The following is a 16,314-nucleotide window of genomic DNA, read 5'->3' on the forward strand; positions in this document are numbered from 1 at the left end:
GGGCTCGAGCAACCCATCTTTAAGCCTAATTTTGGACCTAGCCCATAATTGTCAAGCCCATAATTCTTAGGCTCATACCCCTTAACCTAAAACCCTACCAAAAACCTAGACTATAAAATAAAAGAAAAGCAAAAAAGCAAAGAGAGAGCTGGAACGAAAAAGCAGCAAAGCTGCGCATGAATAACGAGGGGAAAGAACAAAAAGAACGGGAAAAAACGAAAAAAGCTGAACGAAAGAACGAAAAGGCCTGATCGATAACAAAAAACGAATAAGGGCTAAAAAAACAGAAAGAGAAATGGACGAGCAGCCATACACGAACGACCCCTCACTGCTTGTCATCTTCTTCACAAAACAGACCCCCCCCTGCGTCGTCTTCTTCATGACAACCCACCCCCTGAATTCGTCACCCTCATACGACCCCACCCCCTCCGACTCCATCTTCTCCGACGCCCCACGACCACAGCACAAAACCAGCTGCCACCCCTCATCGAACCAGCGCCGCCGCGAAACAGCCAGCCTCCATAGCCACTGAACTTCAAGAACGAACCAACCTGTTCATCTCTGGTTTCAACATGACGGACCAACCAAACTTCAACCCCAAATCACTACTCCCTGTCATGGAGTTTGCTGGTTTCGTCTCCTAGTTTAGTTTGAGTTTTCCGGCGAGATTCGAGGTCGCCGGAGGTCGTTGTACAGGGAGTCCGTGTAAGTCGAGGCAGCCACGGTTCTGTTCGTGATACTGTCCGTTCATATGTTTCAGATTTGTCCAAGCATTCACATTTCAAATTCAATATTAAGGTTCATTTCTTTTCGCTAATCCTACTTAATTTGTATTTATGTTCCCTTATTTCTAATATCTGTTTTTGTTTCGATCACTTCTTCATTGTTTTGTTGCCTAAGTAATTCATGCTTTATATTCAACTACTTGAAAATACTATTGTATTGGCTAAGATGAAGAAACCAACATCATATTCTTCGTTGTTTATCATTTAACCATTTGGCTTTCTTCTAAAGGGTTGATTGATTGCTCTATTCAATTAATCCCATGTGTGTGATGATTAGTTAATAAAGATATAGCATCAAGCTTACTGGGTCGTGGGAGTGGTTTTAGATGAGACAGGAATCTGGTTACAATTGTGAATTAAATGGGTTGGAGCTTTCGTCACAGTCAGCACATGTGAATCGGAATCTCTAGTTGTTTGAATCATGTACTTGACTTGAATTGGTTATAGCTGACGGTATAGAAATTGGATTGCTGAACCATGTCAATTAGATTAAATGGACTCGGGTGCGCATTTATGTGATCCAAATTCGAATCACAATGTTAGATAAAATATGTCGAGGGTCGCGGGTGCATTTATGTGACGTGATTCAAGACGTATTCTAAATGATATTGTAATTCTTTCTAAAAAAATGATTAAATAAAGCGGTTAAGGTTAAAATTGCACCATGGGTTAAACCTGTATTAAAATTAAGTAAATAGGCCAATTATAGCAGTTAAGCGACCGTGCTAGAATCACGAAACTCGGGAATGCCTAACACCTTCTCCCGGGTTAACAGAATGCCTTACCCGGATTTTTGGTTCGCGGACTGTTAAACAGAGTCAATCTTTTCCTCGATTCGGGATTGGAACCGGTGACTTAGGACACCATAAATCTCCCAAGTGGCGACTCTGAATCTTTTAATAAATATAATCTCATTTCGATTGTCCTTTAATTGGAAAAACTCCCTTATATACTCCCTTCCGGGGGTGTAGTAGAAAAAGGAGGTGTGACAGGTTTAACCCCTTAACACATAAATTTAATTATTTGAGCAAGGAGTTACACTTTTTGGTCGAGCAATGTGTTGATAAGGTTTTGCAGATACATCTATATATATATATATATATATATATATATATATATATATATATATATATATATATATATATATATATATATGGTCAATTGAAATCTGATGTGGCATGCCTATCAATCAAGGAATGCTATTTATCTTTTTTGTCATTTTTTTTTTTTTGCCTTTTACTCTAATTTTTCATGTCAAATTATTTATGCTTCCAAGTTAAAGAATGCAACGGTTGGGGAATAATAATGGAAATGCCTATCTTTCAGCTAACGGAACCATTATCCGAGAAGACTTTTAAGAGTCCTCTTATTTGCGGTTTAATTTCTCAAGTCACTTTTAGAATACCTCTAAACTGTGTTCTGTCATTTTTATTCCAAACTTAACTAATGGAATCATTCATTTTGTAATGTATTACTACAGTTGTTCCATTAGTTATGATGTAGGAAAAGTAACTGTTACAATGATAATTGCTACCATAATTTCCAAATTATAACTGTTTCCTCTATCAGATTTGTTGAAAGGAAGAGAATTTCAACTTGCTTTTCTTACCTTCAGTTTTTACTTTCTTTTCTTTGTTCTGCATCTCCTCTCTTTATTTTCCTCCTATCTCTATTTTTTCCCCTTCATTTCTTTGTTGGCTTTGCAGTTGGTATATTTTTCGCTATTGTGGCATTATTATTGATTTTATCGGTAAGTTATGATTCTACAAAGTTTTATTCTTCTTTTCTTATTTTTAAGATTCTCTATGTTATACCTGTTTTTAGTTTTTTAGTTGTCCAACTGTGATTTTATTTTTTTATTTCTATTCACCGTTTTGGTCCTTAGTGATTTATCATTGCTGTTTCTAAGGTGATGGACTAATATTTATTTTGTTTTACAAAGTTTGGAGTATTTATATTTCTGGAGAGAGAAAATATCGGAAGAAATCACTAATTGATGAATATTTATTTTGTTTTAGGAATTTTGGAGCATTGAGATTTCTAAAGAAAAACAAAAGTCGAATTCATCACGACTGCTTAGAGTGTGCGAATCTGTTTATTGTTTAGTTTGTGTTCTTCCTTTGGAGTTTGCTTTGTTCTCCTTTTTTTTTTTTGCTTTTCGGTTTTCATTTACTTTTTACTTACTTAGATAATATTAATTTTATTTTGTGAATTTATGTTGGTGCCTCGATTTGCATACCTAACTTTTGAATGTTACGTTATTTTTTAAAATCTATTCTTTATAAATTGTTTGAGTGTAGTTTTTTGTTCGTTTTCTATTCACGATGTCACCTTTAGTGATTTTGCATTGTTGCTTCTAAAATAATGGCCTAATTGATGATTATTTATATTGTTTTAGGAATTTTAGAGTGTGGAGATTTTTGAGAAACATATTGAAAAATTTATCACGACTGTTTAGTGTGTGCGGATTTATTTATCTTTTATTTTGCCTTTGGATTTTGCTTTTTTCTTTTCCTTATTTTCTTTTAGGTTTCATTTATTTTTCACTTACTTAGATGACCTTAATTTACTTGTGAGTTTGCATATTAACTTTTGAAAAAAAATTGAAATTAATGTATTAGATGGACCAAATGAATTTTATTTTCAAAGATCCAAAAAATGAAAACTGAAAAATGAATGATAAAACATAAGTAGAAAAGGAAAGGAATGTTACATACATTTTTCTTTTCTTTTTGTTTCACTTTATTTTTGGGTACAGGTGTAAGAGTTGATGCTAAAGTTTTATAGTTGATGATGCAGTAATAAACTTGCACAAGTAAGTATTAGGTTTTCAGGTAGTAAAATTATTGTCTGTGACATCCATTCAACATTTTTATGTGAAGGTAATGTTCTTAATCAATTGGAGATTTGATTTGTTAAGAATTAGAAGAAGTTTCAATGTTGATATACTAGGGTCATGACGCATGAGTATCACTGCCTATTGCTAAATCTATGGCAATGATAGAGAACGATTGCATAAATAGCAAAGACAGATTAGTGGGATCCTCTATTGAGAGAGCAATTGTGCATAACCACAATGCACGTTCAATAGGTATAACTTCGAATAAGCAATTTTAGCAATCACTTGCCAATAAGTCATGACTAAAATGTCCCTATTGAGTTTTCTTCAAAAACTATTAATGGAACAATTCCCTGATTAATTTATTGTGAAATAGTTTGTTTGGCTATATGTTTTATAATGTCACGGAGATCGAGAATCAGATTTAGATCAATTATGAATCTATATATATATATATAAGTAGGCAATAGAAAAGTGAGGCGGCACCTCTCTTTGGCCAAGAAACCTATTTATCTTTTTTCTCCATTTTTTGGTTTTTCCCTTTATTCTTTACATTTAGTTTATGTTAAAAAGCCTAAAAATCTCTATTAAACACTAATTGTTACTTTCCACCTTCCCTATAATAAATGTTGTTTAATGTATGTTTTACTATATCAAATGTAGGAGATCTCTGACCATGTCCAAAGTAACGAAGTTGAGGTAGAGTAGTCCAAAATTTCAGATTGATGGCTTGATCTCCTCGGGAAACAAGAGTACATAGAAGATGGCTTAGAAGGCTATGACACAGACCTTCTGGAATGGAGGCAATAAACGATGAAGTGTGTAATCATCCTTCTGTTGATGGTGGTATGATGTGGTTATAACTTCATTATTATCCTTACATTTTCCTTCTCTTTCTTAAATTGGAGTAGAAAACTTCAATTTATTTCCTGACATTCCCCAAATCCATTTTGATTTGGAAAAACTTCTGATGAACTAATAATGCATTAATTATTTTAACACTAGTGCATAGATAAGTTTGAACTTATATATTGAATACTTTCTCGAAGTTCTTGTAATAAATGCCAAAACGTGCATGTACTTCTTCTGATCTTTAAAACCAGAATAACAAGATTTTTATTGAAAGAATCCTCTGACGAACCACATGGCTTCTTTTGAGCCACGTTTTATCAATTTGGTTTCACTCAGAAAGTGAAACTACGGTTCGTGGCTTCGTGCACCTTGACTGTATCTTTTTTCTCCATTTTTTGATTTTTCCCTTTATTCTTTACATTTAGTTTATGTTAAAAAGCCTAAAAATCTCTATTAAACACTAACTGTTACTTTCCACCTTCCCTATAATAAATGTTGTTTAATGTATGTTTTACTATATCAAATGTAGGAGATCTCGGACCATGTCCAAAGTAACGAAGTTGAGGTAGAGTAGTCCAAAATTTCAGATTGATGGCTTGATCTCCTCGGGAAACAAGAGTAGATAGAAGATGGCTTAGAAGGCTATGACACAGACCTTCTGGAATGGAGGCAATAAACGATGAAGTGTGTAATCATCCTTCTGTTGATGGTGGTATGATGTGGTTATAACTTCATTATTATCCTTACATTTTCCTTCTCTTTCTTAAATTGGAGTAGAAAACTTCAATTTATTTCCTGACCTTCCCAAAATCCATTTTGATTTGGAAAAACTTCTGATGAACTAATAATGCATTAATTATTTTAACACTAGTGCATAGATAAGTTTGAACTTATATATTGAATACTTTCTCGAAGTTCTTGTAATAAATGCCAAAACGTGCATGTACTTCTTCTGATCTTTAAAACCAGAATAACAAGATTTTTATTGAAAGAATCCTCTGACGAACCACATGGCTTCTTTTGAGCCACGTTTTATCAATTTGGTTTCACTCAGAAAGTGAAACTACGGTTCGTGGCTTCGTGCACCTTGACTGTATCTTTTTTCTCCATTTTTTGATTTTTCCCTTTATTCTTTACATTTAGTTTATGTTAAAAAGCCTAAAAATCTCTATTAAACACTAACTGTTACTTTCCACCTTCCCTATAATAAATGTTGTTTAATGTATGTTTTACTATATCAAATTTAGGAGATCTCGGACCATGTCCAAAGTAACGAAGTTGAGGTAGAGTAGTCCAAAATTTCAGATTGATGGCTTGATCTCCTCGGGAAACAAGAGTAGATAGAAGATGGCTTAGAAGGCTATGACACAGACCTTCTGGAATTGAGGCAATAAACGATGAAGTGTGTAATCATCCTTCTGTTGATGGTGGTATGATGTGGTTATAACTTCATTATTATCCTTACATTTTCCTTCTCTTTCTTAAATTGGAGTAGAAAACTTCAATTTATTTCCTGACCTTCCCAAAATCCATTTTGATTTGGAAAAACTTCTGATGAACTAATAATGCATTAATTATTTTAACACTAGTGCATAGATAAGTTTGAACTTATATATTGAATACTTTCTCGAAGTTCTTGTAATAAATGCCAAAACGTGCATGTACTTCTTCTGATCTTTAAAACCAGAATAACAAGATTTTTATTGAAAGAATCCTCTGACGAACCACATGGCTTCTTTTGAGCCACGTTTTATCAATTTGGTTTCACTCAGAAAGTGAAACTACGGTTCGTGGCTTCGTGCACCTTGACTGTATCTGCATGTACAAAGAAGTAAATGGTTGAAATGAAGATATGAATCACTTCATAAAACGAGGACATGACTTTAGATACAAAATCGAAATTTTAAGGAGTTAAGCACATGTTAAACTTAGGTAATCCAATGTTAGATAAACATAATCCTAAGAGGATTGTCAAGCTGGCACTTGAATACCCTGATTAGTCTTGAATTAAATGAATAATAAAAGGACAAAAACTAACGCCGTTGCCGGGGATCGAACCCGGGTCACCCGCGTGACAGGCGGGAATACTTACCACTATACTACAACGACCTTGATGCTTAGTATTTCTTGCAAAATATATTTATTCGTAGTAGGTTCCATGCAAAGATTACATGATTCAGTACCAAGTAGTACGTATAATGCACTTGGTTGAGAAATACAGAAGTCATATAACTTATGAATGAAGGCTTTTGCCGATATACACAAATTTTATGAATCTCCACAGTTTTGGTTTTCCGTATTACTATTAGAGTATGGTCTTGCTACAGTAGACATTTGAAACTAGTACATACATTCAGTACCATATCTCTTACAATTACTGTAATTGTACATCCAGAAATGCATACTTGTGTAAATACCAGCTTCTATTTTGAATGTGAATCTCTTCCTCATGCTTGCTTTAAATTTCATCTGCGCAAACACCTTATTAGTTACCTTGAAATTTTCATTCTTCTACTTAGTACAAACATTGCATCAACTCCTTGGAATTGGCATGCGAGCAAACAACAGTCAACTTGTAAGCCATTTTAAGGTTCAAATCCCACAGGGATAAGCCATAAAGATTTTCCTTAAATCCCATAATCTCGGCGTAAATCGCATGCTTTAGACCGGAGTGCGGAGGAGGAAAAAAACAGAAATTGATGAAAAAATGATAATATCTTACAAATATTTCCACAGAAAAACTGAAGGCCACTACAATGAAGGGGGAAAAATGATTCGCTACATTCCGCTAAATATCAACCACTTGTCTGAAAACGGTTAACTCATCGAAAAATACAGAGCCAGACACTAGAACTTAGCAACTCTGGCTTCTATTACAAAGGCTCAAGCCGCTCAACTATGAATAACCTTCAATCTTGAAAACTTACTTTTCCAGTAGAAATTGAAAACATAGCTATTTTTCCGCTTCTCGGCTACCAAGGAGCATTCAAGAACTTGGAGAAGTTTGACTTGAATGTATGTACTCCATGGAGAACGCGAGTTGAACTTCTATAGCAAACAACCATCCGTTGTGAGCATATAATGCAAGCTATCCATCATTCCTACTGTTTTGTCATTGGCCGTTGCAACGAGGTCTCTGCATTTTGGGGTACCAAACAGTTAGAGTGCAGTTAGAGTAACCTGCTTCTGGAGGAGAAAGTTTCAAGTGAAATTAATCTCAAACAAGATTATGAAACATTAGACGAGCAGATGAAAGTTATCTCTACTTATTTTTACTCATAAGTAAACTGCCAAATCAAATTCAGAAAACAACAAAGCAACCCCAACTGTAAAAACAGAAAGAAGGAAAAAATATCAAAAACCTTCCCAGTCAAATTCAAAGAGGAAAACAAGCAAGTAATTTGTAGGCTGAATTTAAATAATGTACCAACGATGTCTGCACCAAAGGTAGAACTGGTCAGCTGACATTTCAAGCCACCTGGAACTTCCTTGAAGTCTACAAATCTCTACGTTCAAGCAATCGCCAATGATAAAACCATCTGAATTCATCGATCCATTGCACAGTTCATGAACCTTATATAAGCAAATAATACATGAAGAAGCTTCATCTAACAAGTATTACTCAGGAGAAAAGTGATAAGGCGAGAAAAGCATAACTTTCATGCCTCTTGAATCTTCTGCAGGAAGCTAGACAGAAAGGATAAAACCACACACAAGGATACCTTCAGGATACCATATCACTGGACTGAAAATTCTGAATAAGAGGCGTTTCTAACCAGATGCATTATTTTTCTGTTTCCTTAGTAACAAAATATCTTGAATCCTGAAAATGAAGAGGTTCATTCCCCCAAGAAGTCCAGCCGGGTATCATTTCTCTAGCAAATAGTTCAATGCAACGAGCAGGCCTAGACCCCGGCACATAATCCAGAAGCAGCTCTAATTCATGTGGGCAATGGTAGGAGGAAAATTATCAGACAGCAAATCCAGCAGTAAATGAGAGAAAATCAATAACTTGAAGAAAAGAAAGGCACAAAGAGAAACTACATTATTCAAAAAGAAAAAAGAAAAATTCAAATGAGAACCCGAAAAGATTACCTCCAAGGGGGGTTTTCCTTGAATAATCACCAGGAATACTGACGAATACTCGATTATCTGGTATAGGATTCAGTCTTGTTACATTGTCAGAATCAGTCTCCTGCAAAATCACGGGGAATTGAAGAAAAGAGTTGCTTTAACAAAGGCACCTCTAAGGCGTAGCAAAAGCTAACCTTTCCGTCACAGTATCCTAGAAGAAGGCATTCATATGGCCGATGATGAAAGAGGTCCAATTCACCAGTCATCATCCCATTTGCCTTAACCTGTAACAAATATCAACTTAGATACCTTAGCATATATCTTCATTCAATATACATTGTCCAAGCTCCTCTCTCTGGGAGTAGTAGATATCTTAAGGGTCTACATAAGCTGTGTAAGAAATGATACCTTCAACCAGTAAAAGCTAGCTGCATATTTTACTCCCCATTTGGGAAATAAATCATTCTCTACAAAACCTCGCAACTTTTCCCTGTTGGTAACCCACAATGCAACAAGTGCTCCATAGGTATGGCAAAGTTGCTTGACGGGGAGAGACAAGAAGTATCTGTTAGGCAAAGTTGGGTACCTGCAACCACATGGAATTGCATATTGAATTGAAGCAATCTACAACACAGACCTTTACGCCTAATAGTTTGAGCTTCTAATATACAAAGCAGATATAAATTGACCCGTTCTAATCACTTGCAGGAAATTCAAACTTATAATATCTGTTTCATTCAACTACCATCCGATGTCTACCACACCCCACCTCACCCCAAAATTTAAAGAGAATTTCCCTGTAGGGTGTACAGGATATGCATTGTTTCTACAACTGATATTCTTCAAGAAAAAAACTTTGCAGAGTGGAACCCTCGAAAATAAACGCAAGGCAAGACTAGCAAATAATCTAGAAGCAAGAGAGACAAATCTCGGGAAGGATTAACACACACCTCAGTTTCTGATGAGCGCTGCCATTTTCCCAAGGGGGATCTATGACTATGAGATTGAAGCCACAATCAGAATCAGCTGTAACAAGAAAACACCACACGGAGTTTAAGCAGCAGCTCCAGAATTCTAACTCATGCAATAACCATGAAAACTAGTACTCCATGGAGTAAGATCAGTATTTTAAAAGGCGAGGGCATGAGGCGGGGCGTTTTACTTGATACGGGGCGAGACGAAAGCCTCGAGACATAGGGAGTAAGCCCCACGGATCTTTAATTTTTTAAATTTATGAATAAATAATATAGCATTATAACACAATAAATTATAAAGAGATGCATTAAAAGTTCAAAAAAAAACTAAAAAGAATTAAAGAAACTTATATAAAATAAAATATTTAGTATGTTTTACAAGTATAAATAATACAATACTGTTAAAGTTACTATGAAATATAAACTAACTCCAACCTCTTAACTTTCAAACAATTAAAAATTATAATTTCTTAAAAAATATTATCAAACTGCATATTTTACCTCTTTAAAAGTAAATACACAATAAATTTTTCAATACTGTAATTTAAAATATTACTCCTTCATGAGTAAATATAAAATTATTTTAAATAGTAAAATAAAAAATTTATTATACTTTTAAGAGACATAGACTAAGACATGAAGATCTATCAAGTAAAGATATAAATTTTGGTTATCTATTTTTAGAAGAAATATTCAAATGATATTCACTCTCACGATGTTCTCAATTAGTAAGTATGCAATAATATATTTCGTTATTTGAATTATTCACAATTTTCATATTTCTATAGATAAAAAGAACTTTAATCATCCATTTGTTAAAGAATTTTGATAGTTAACAGTGCAAATTAGTGAATTCAACACATGATTTGCATATGAACTGTTGGGGCGAATCTCGAGCGTTGAACGGTAGGCGTATTTAGGATGCACCGTTGGGCGCTTGGAGGCATAAGCCTCAGAGAACTAAGCCTCACACATGAGTTTCAAGGTGTTTTGATAGTGCCCCGCCCCGGGGCGAGCCCAAGAAAAGCCTTTTAAAACAGTGAGTAAGATATATGGCAAGAAATGAGGATTTCTGCCTTTAAGTTGGCTACTTCCCAATACATTGTAGGTCCATACAAATGGAATTTAATAACGTCCACCCTCAAACACAAGATGAAAGGATCTTGGCTCATTACCTGGGATTAAGTTCTCAATCTGCCGCAAATCAGACTTCAAGGCAACAAGAACAATAAAGGCAAAAAGTCAGATTTGTAAACAAAGCAGATAAATTAGATTCAAAGAAACAAAAACCATTAGAAAAAAATAATGAAAGCCATTAGTAAAACCCAAATGATTCTGGATTAGAAATTTTTATGAAGGAAAAAAAAAGGCTTTCTTAGAAACAACTAAAGAAGAATCTTCTATGTATCATACCATATAGAAACAACTCCTTTTGGGAATAATAAACTTGTGATTAAAAAGCTCAGCCTCTATATCACAGCTTCCTTCATTGGCGACTAGATTATTAAATACAGGGGTCACTCTTTGCTCAATACTCTGAACAAGTGTTGAACCTGGAAACCACGGAAGACAACTAGAATACATAAGCATGCTAGGATCGCAAGAAATATGCTACCAAATTACTAAAAAATTGTATCGAAATGCATAAAGGGCGAGCCTTGGCGCAACAATAGAGTTGCTCCATGACCAGTAGGTCAGGGTATCAAGGCATAGAAACAGCCTCTTTTGCAAAATCGCAAAGCGAAAAACTAACAATTCCGCCCACCCTTAAGCCCTTTTGTATTGAAAAAAAAACTATTGTAACTAAAGCAAACCTCCATTGTGGAAAGTTTTATCATCTTGATGATAATTGAGAGCAATCTCATACAATGGAGCTTGCCAAACACTTCCGAGCTCCATAAACGAAAGCTCACTACTTTCCTCTGACAACTCCTTGCATTCCCCCACAGCACATCCATCATTCCTCAAATTCCTCAAAACTTTCAAAAGATCAGGAGCTTCAAGCAGCGTTTTATGCGCTTTCAACAATAACGGCTTCACCTCCTTCAACACAAATAAAAACAAACAAATATTTATTGATAAAAATCTCATGCGCAGAGAATAAGCAGCTGCATATTATACATACAAGTTAAGATTTTTGAAAATGTAACAATGCTTAAGGTACCTGATGACGACGATCAGCAATTTGTTCGCGTTCATTGAGAGATTGAGGCTTTTTCTTCTGTTTACGTTTTCGTTTTCTAGAATCTTCCGAAGCTTTTGGAACTTGTTTTGAGTTTGAGGAATCGAAGAAGCGAGAGTAGTACGTAGAAGGCGAAACCCTAAACCGGGTGTAAGAACGGTTGAGAATTCGAACCGGGTCGATAAAGAAGGCATTTGAGGTTAACTGATAAATACCGGATTCTGAAAACAATTGCAATTGATTGTTTTCCATCTACAGAATTTGGGAATTTTTCGGTTTCGGAAGTGACAGTGGCTGTTTTGTTCATCGGGTTAATGCCGGCGGGAAAGGGGAAAGTTTGCTTTGCATTATGGTCCCCATTTTTGCTCCTATTTCCTATGAAGTCCCAAAAAAAAGCTCTTTAACCTCGGGGCTCACCGTTTCTTTTTCTCATTCCCTTTACGTAATTTTCTAATGACTATTAAATAAATAACAATTCAGGATTCGTTTGATACGAAGAGATACATTTTTCGTAAAATACTTTTCGATTTTTTCATGTTTGGTTGTATTAAATATTTTGGGAAATATTTTACGTATAAATTCATTTTCCTCTAATTGAAAAAAAATATTTTCCTTATCAAGAGAAGGGGAAAATATTTTTCAAAACTCTTTCTCAATCTTACTCACTCTCACCAACCCACCTTACACCCCCAAACCCACCAACCCAACCCCACGCTTGCCCACCCAATCCCCTCTCTACAAAAAAAAAAAAAAATCAAATTTAAGTTTTTTTTCGTCACCATCCACCCTGATACTCCTCCCCCGCCCAAATTTTTTTTTTTTTTTGTAATTTCAAATTCCTACTTTTTTGTTTTTCTACAACCTCACCCACACACAAAAAAAAATTACACTTTCTTTTTGTAATTTTCAAATTTCTGTTTTTTTATTTTTCTGCACCACCAACCACCACCCTACCCCATCCCGCAAAAAAAAAATTGTAATTTAAAATTTTTGTTTTTACATTTTTCTGCACCCCTCCCCCCCTCGATTTTCTTTTTTTATATATATTCAGTTTTATTTTTTTCATCTTTCGGTTTACAGGTTCGAAATTTTACAAGTTCCAAAGTTATGAGTTTGGAGGTTTATGTGTTTGGAAGTTTATGGGTTTAGAAATTATAAAGTTCGCGATTTCGAAAGTTTAGCAGTTCAGAAGTTTATGAAATTTGTGGGTTCGGAAGATTGTTGGTTCGAAAGTTTATGACTTCATGTTTATTTTATCTAAATTATTTATGAATACTCTTGAGAAATTATTTTTTTAATTTGCGTACCAAACATCGAAAAATGAATAAGATTAATACTTATTTTTCAAAAAAATATTTTCCGTTATTCCAAACAGCAAACACACCCTTAGTCATTTCATCTTTTAATAACTTGTACATATCAAATTGTGTTTATTGTAGTGACTCGTTCTCTTTCCTTGTTGTTTGCTTTGCATTTGCAAGGCGCTTATTTGAGAAAATACTTAATTTGTATTCAATTATCTACGCTAGATTAATAACTTAACCTTAGTAGTGTTTGACCAAAAAGTATAAATCTTCGGTTAAACTAATTAATTTTAAGTAATGAAGGGTTAAACCTAGTTAATAATAATATTTCTAGATTTAGGACTAGTTAACACAGGTAACGTAAGATAGTGCTGGTAAGGAAATATTTTACGTTATACCAAACGGCAAACACACCCTCAGTCATCTCATCTTTTAATAACTCGTACATATCAAATTGTGTTTATTGTAGTGACTCATTCTCTTTCCTCGTCGTTTGCTTTGCATTTGCAAGGCGCTTATTTGAGAAAATACTTGATTTGTATTCAATTTTTTACGCTAGATTAATAACTTAACATCAGTAATGTTTGACCAAAAAGTATAAACTTTCGGTTAAACTAATTAATTTTAAGTAATGAAGGGTTAAACCTAGTTAATAATAATATTTCTAGATTTAGGACTAGTTAACACAGGTAACGTAAGATAGTGCTGGTAAGGAATTAAATACAATGTGCATTTAATATTCAAAGGATATGAGTAATAATATAGGAACATCAAGCGATAAATAACAATAAATGGCATTAGTGTAAATAAGGAGAATGATTCACCCAATATTGAATGAGGTGGATGATTCTTCGTGATGAATGACAAATAAATCCTAAAATATTAGAATTATTCTCGGATCTGATGGAAAAATATGGAATAATGGATGGTAGAATCTTAGTAAAAAGGTAGTATTCGTATCTTTTCTCTAGAGAGAGTTTTCTTCTCAAAAAAGTGTTCTTATCAAATTAAAATTACATGTCATTTCCCCTTGTCTTATTTTATATTTATATGGGACATATCCCTAATCAACCCTATACAAGTGCAGAGAATAATCAATGGAATATTCTCTTTAGTATCTTATTACAAAACTAGCCATTAGTACTCTGTCCTTGGTGCTCGACCTCGACCATCGTTAACTGCTCGGCCACGAGTCCCACCATTTACTAGTCGGCCTCGGCCGCATCATGTTCTTTACTTTCTTATTATGCTAAGTTTCCTTAGGGCTCGGTTCCACCAAATGCTCCTATCTCTCGGCGAAGATCGGCCTATATAAGTAGTTATTATATTAGTATTAAAAGTCAGAATATTTATCATTTGAACTTTATGACCTCGAGTTCAAAATTCTGCCGTAATTTATTTGATTTATTGAGTTTGAAATTTGTGCTTACTAGTAAATTTTCCTAGCACATATTGGTTCTGATGAACCAGTACTCTAAGAGGATGTTTGGATTAGCTTTTAACCTGGTTAAATCAGCCTTTAAGCTTTTTTTTAGTTTTTTTAGTGTTTGACAAAGTTAAAAAGTGCATAAAATAAGTTAAAATCTGCTTAAAACAAGTCAAAAGCAATAAGTTAGGAAACCCAAATTTGACTTAAAAATTATTTATGCTGAAAAGCCACTTTTTGGTCACACCCAACTTATGATTTTACATCTTATAAGCATTTTTAGTGTGACCGAGGGTTTTACTAGTTTATCCTTAATAATATATTTGAATTCACAAAGTATTTTTCCCAAAATAAATTTTCTAACTTTCTCTTCATACTATTGTGAGCACCTAATTTTTGACAATATTTAATTTTTTTTATCACTTCTTCTATGTAAATATTTTAGGGGGTTTTAACATACAAATTTTTAGCTTTGTTATACTTTTTACTATAGGTTAAAAAATACAAAATTTTAGAAGGTGAATTATTACTATTAATATTATTTATATTTATTCTTATTTTTAAATAATAATAAAAAATCCGGAAAATATTAATTTTTTTTAAAAACAAATTCAGGAGAGATTTAAAAAAATAAGAAAAGGGGAAGTATGGAATTAAAAAAAAAAGTAAAAGTAGGTGGAATTCTCTTTTAAAAAGTAAAAGAAAGTGAAAAATTTTAAAAATAAAAGTAAAGTTTTGTGGAAATTTCTTTAAAAAAAAAAGTAAAAGAAAGTTGAAATTAAAAAATAATATAAAGGTAGCTGAAAATTTAAAAAAAATTAAATTAAAATAAAGTAGAATTTTTTAAAGAAAAGTAAAAGAAAGTGGATTGTTTTTTTAAGAAAAGTAAAATAAGTGGAATTCTCTTTTAAAAAAGTAAAAAAAGTGGGATTTTAAATAAGATAAAAGTAATTAAAGTTGGAATTTAAAAAATAAAAGTAAAGAAAGGTGGTAATTCTTTTTATAAAAAAAGAAAAGCAAAATGTAAGTGGGATTTCTTTTAAATAAAAAAATTAAAAAAAATCTATTTTTTTTGAAAATTCTCCTATAAATATGAAAATTCTCCTATAAATAGAAGAGAAATATTTGAAGAAAAGAAGAGAAGAGAAGAGAGAAAAATATTGAGAGAAAACAAAATTTTCTTCTTCTATGCTAAAGAGAATTTCTACTAGTTTTATTCTTTCTACCTATTTCTTTCAACAACAAAAAAAATATATAGTCATTCATTACCTTGTTTTAAAAAAAATACCTCAAAAACAGGAGCTAAATCACACCAAAAATCAAATCCAAAAGTTTCAAACTCAATTTAAAAGATAGCCCAAAATACTAGCCCGAAGAGGTCGAAGTCGAGTTCGGTTCGAAAGGTTTCCGCTCGTTGCCTCTGATTGTGGTTCATTTGCACATTAAATATGATGGTTGTTTGCTCCATATGTATTGAATAAGATCTTCATCTATAAAAGGTTCATTCTTTTCTTAACCAATGTTTCCATTATTTTTCTTTCACCGTATTTCCTTTTGATTTGTATATTATATTTTGGTTATCTACCAACTTGAAAGATATGAACAAAAAAATGAAGGAAGAGCATCAAGAAATAGAATTCGTGAAAGACAGAATGAGTTTCTTCAATGAGATTGTAGTTCATAGGGAAAGATAGGAAAATGTATTCAAAATGGAGAGAGAACGATGTAATAGCTTGGATCCAAATTAAAGGATGTTAAGTCAATAGCAAATTTGATACCGACTTGGGTGATTAGGTCCATAATAACTCAAATCATATATTTCTTCAATAATAATTCCATATTCATAAATCATGACCTTGCAATAATCTCAAAGTAGTT

The 16,314-nt window shown here is 33.4% G+C and overlaps 1 protein-coding gene, 1 long non-coding RNA gene and 1 other non-coding gene across 8 annotated transcripts; 1 reads left to right on the top strand and 2 right to left on the bottom strand.

Annotated features, from left to right (window-relative positions):
• Nucleotides 1-160: 160 nt before the first annotated feature.
• Nucleotides 161-6,280, top strand: LOC107827852 (uncharacterized). Of its 2 annotated transcripts, XR_012699925.1 has the most exons (5): nt 161-798; nt 2,492-3,600; nt 4,288-4,470; nt 5,006-5,188; nt 5,724-6,280. It is a non-coding gene; the product is annotated as an uncharacterized LOC107827852 (long non-coding RNA). The 2 variants fall into 2 exon arrangements; XR_012699924.1 differs by lacking the exon at nt 2,492-3,600.
• Nucleotides 6,281-6,513: 233 nt separating this feature from the next.
• On the bottom strand, nt 6,514-6,585 carry TRNAD-GUC (transfer RNA aspartic acid (anticodon GUC)). The gene has a single exon. It is a non-coding gene; the product is annotated as a tRNA-Asp (tRNA).
• Nucleotides 6,586-7,086: 501 nt separating this feature from the next.
• On the bottom strand, nt 7,087-12,146 carry LOC107827851 (methyltransferase-like protein 2). Of its 5 annotated transcripts, none has more exons than XM_016655071.2 (11): nt 11,689-12,146; nt 11,339-11,567; nt 10,938-11,077; nt 10,700-10,733; nt 9,501-9,576; nt 8,959-9,136; nt 8,745-8,834; nt 8,572-8,671; nt 8,253-8,412; nt 7,904-8,015; nt 7,087-7,612 (listed from the first exon to the last, which is right to left on the bottom strand). In XM_016655071.2, the coding sequence occupies exons 1-9, from the start codon at nt 11,956-11,958 to the stop codon at nt 8,261-8,263; spliced, it is 1,269 nt and encodes a 422-aa protein (XP_016510557.1). In that variant the 5' UTR covers nt 11,959-12,146; the 3' UTR covers nt 7,087-7,612; nt 7,904-8,015; nt 8,253-8,260. The 5 variants fall into 5 exon arrangements, with proteins under 5 accessions (XP_016510557.1, XP_016510556.1, XP_016510555.1 ...); XM_016655070.2 differs by having other exon boundaries at nt 7,904-8,049; XM_016655069.2 differs by having other exon boundaries at nt 8,199-8,412.
• Between the last annotated feature and the right edge of the window lie 4,168 nt (nt 12,147-16,314).

This window comes from Nicotiana tabacum, chromosome 16 (assembly GCF_000715075.1).
Source record: "Nicotiana tabacum cultivar K326 chromosome 16, ASM71507v2, whole genome shotgun sequence".
NCBI lineage: Eukaryota > Viridiplantae > Streptophyta > Magnoliopsida > Solanales > Solanaceae > Nicotiana > Nicotiana tabacum.

Bases quoted from the DNA above. Each gene is read 5' to 3' on its own strand.
- LOC107827851 (XM_016655071.2), bottom strand. From the start codon at position 11,958: ATGGAAAACAATCAATTGCAATTGTTTTCAGAATCCGGTATTTATCAG. The intron at 11,568-11,688 runs GTACCTTAAGCA...TTTGTGTTGAAG, and splicing joins TTGCTGATCGTCGTCATCAG to GAGGTGAAGCCGTTATTGTT. The intron at 9,577-10,699 runs GTAATGAGCCAA...TTCTTGTTACAG, and splicing joins GATTGAGAACTTAATCCCAG to CTGATTCTGATTGTGGCTTC.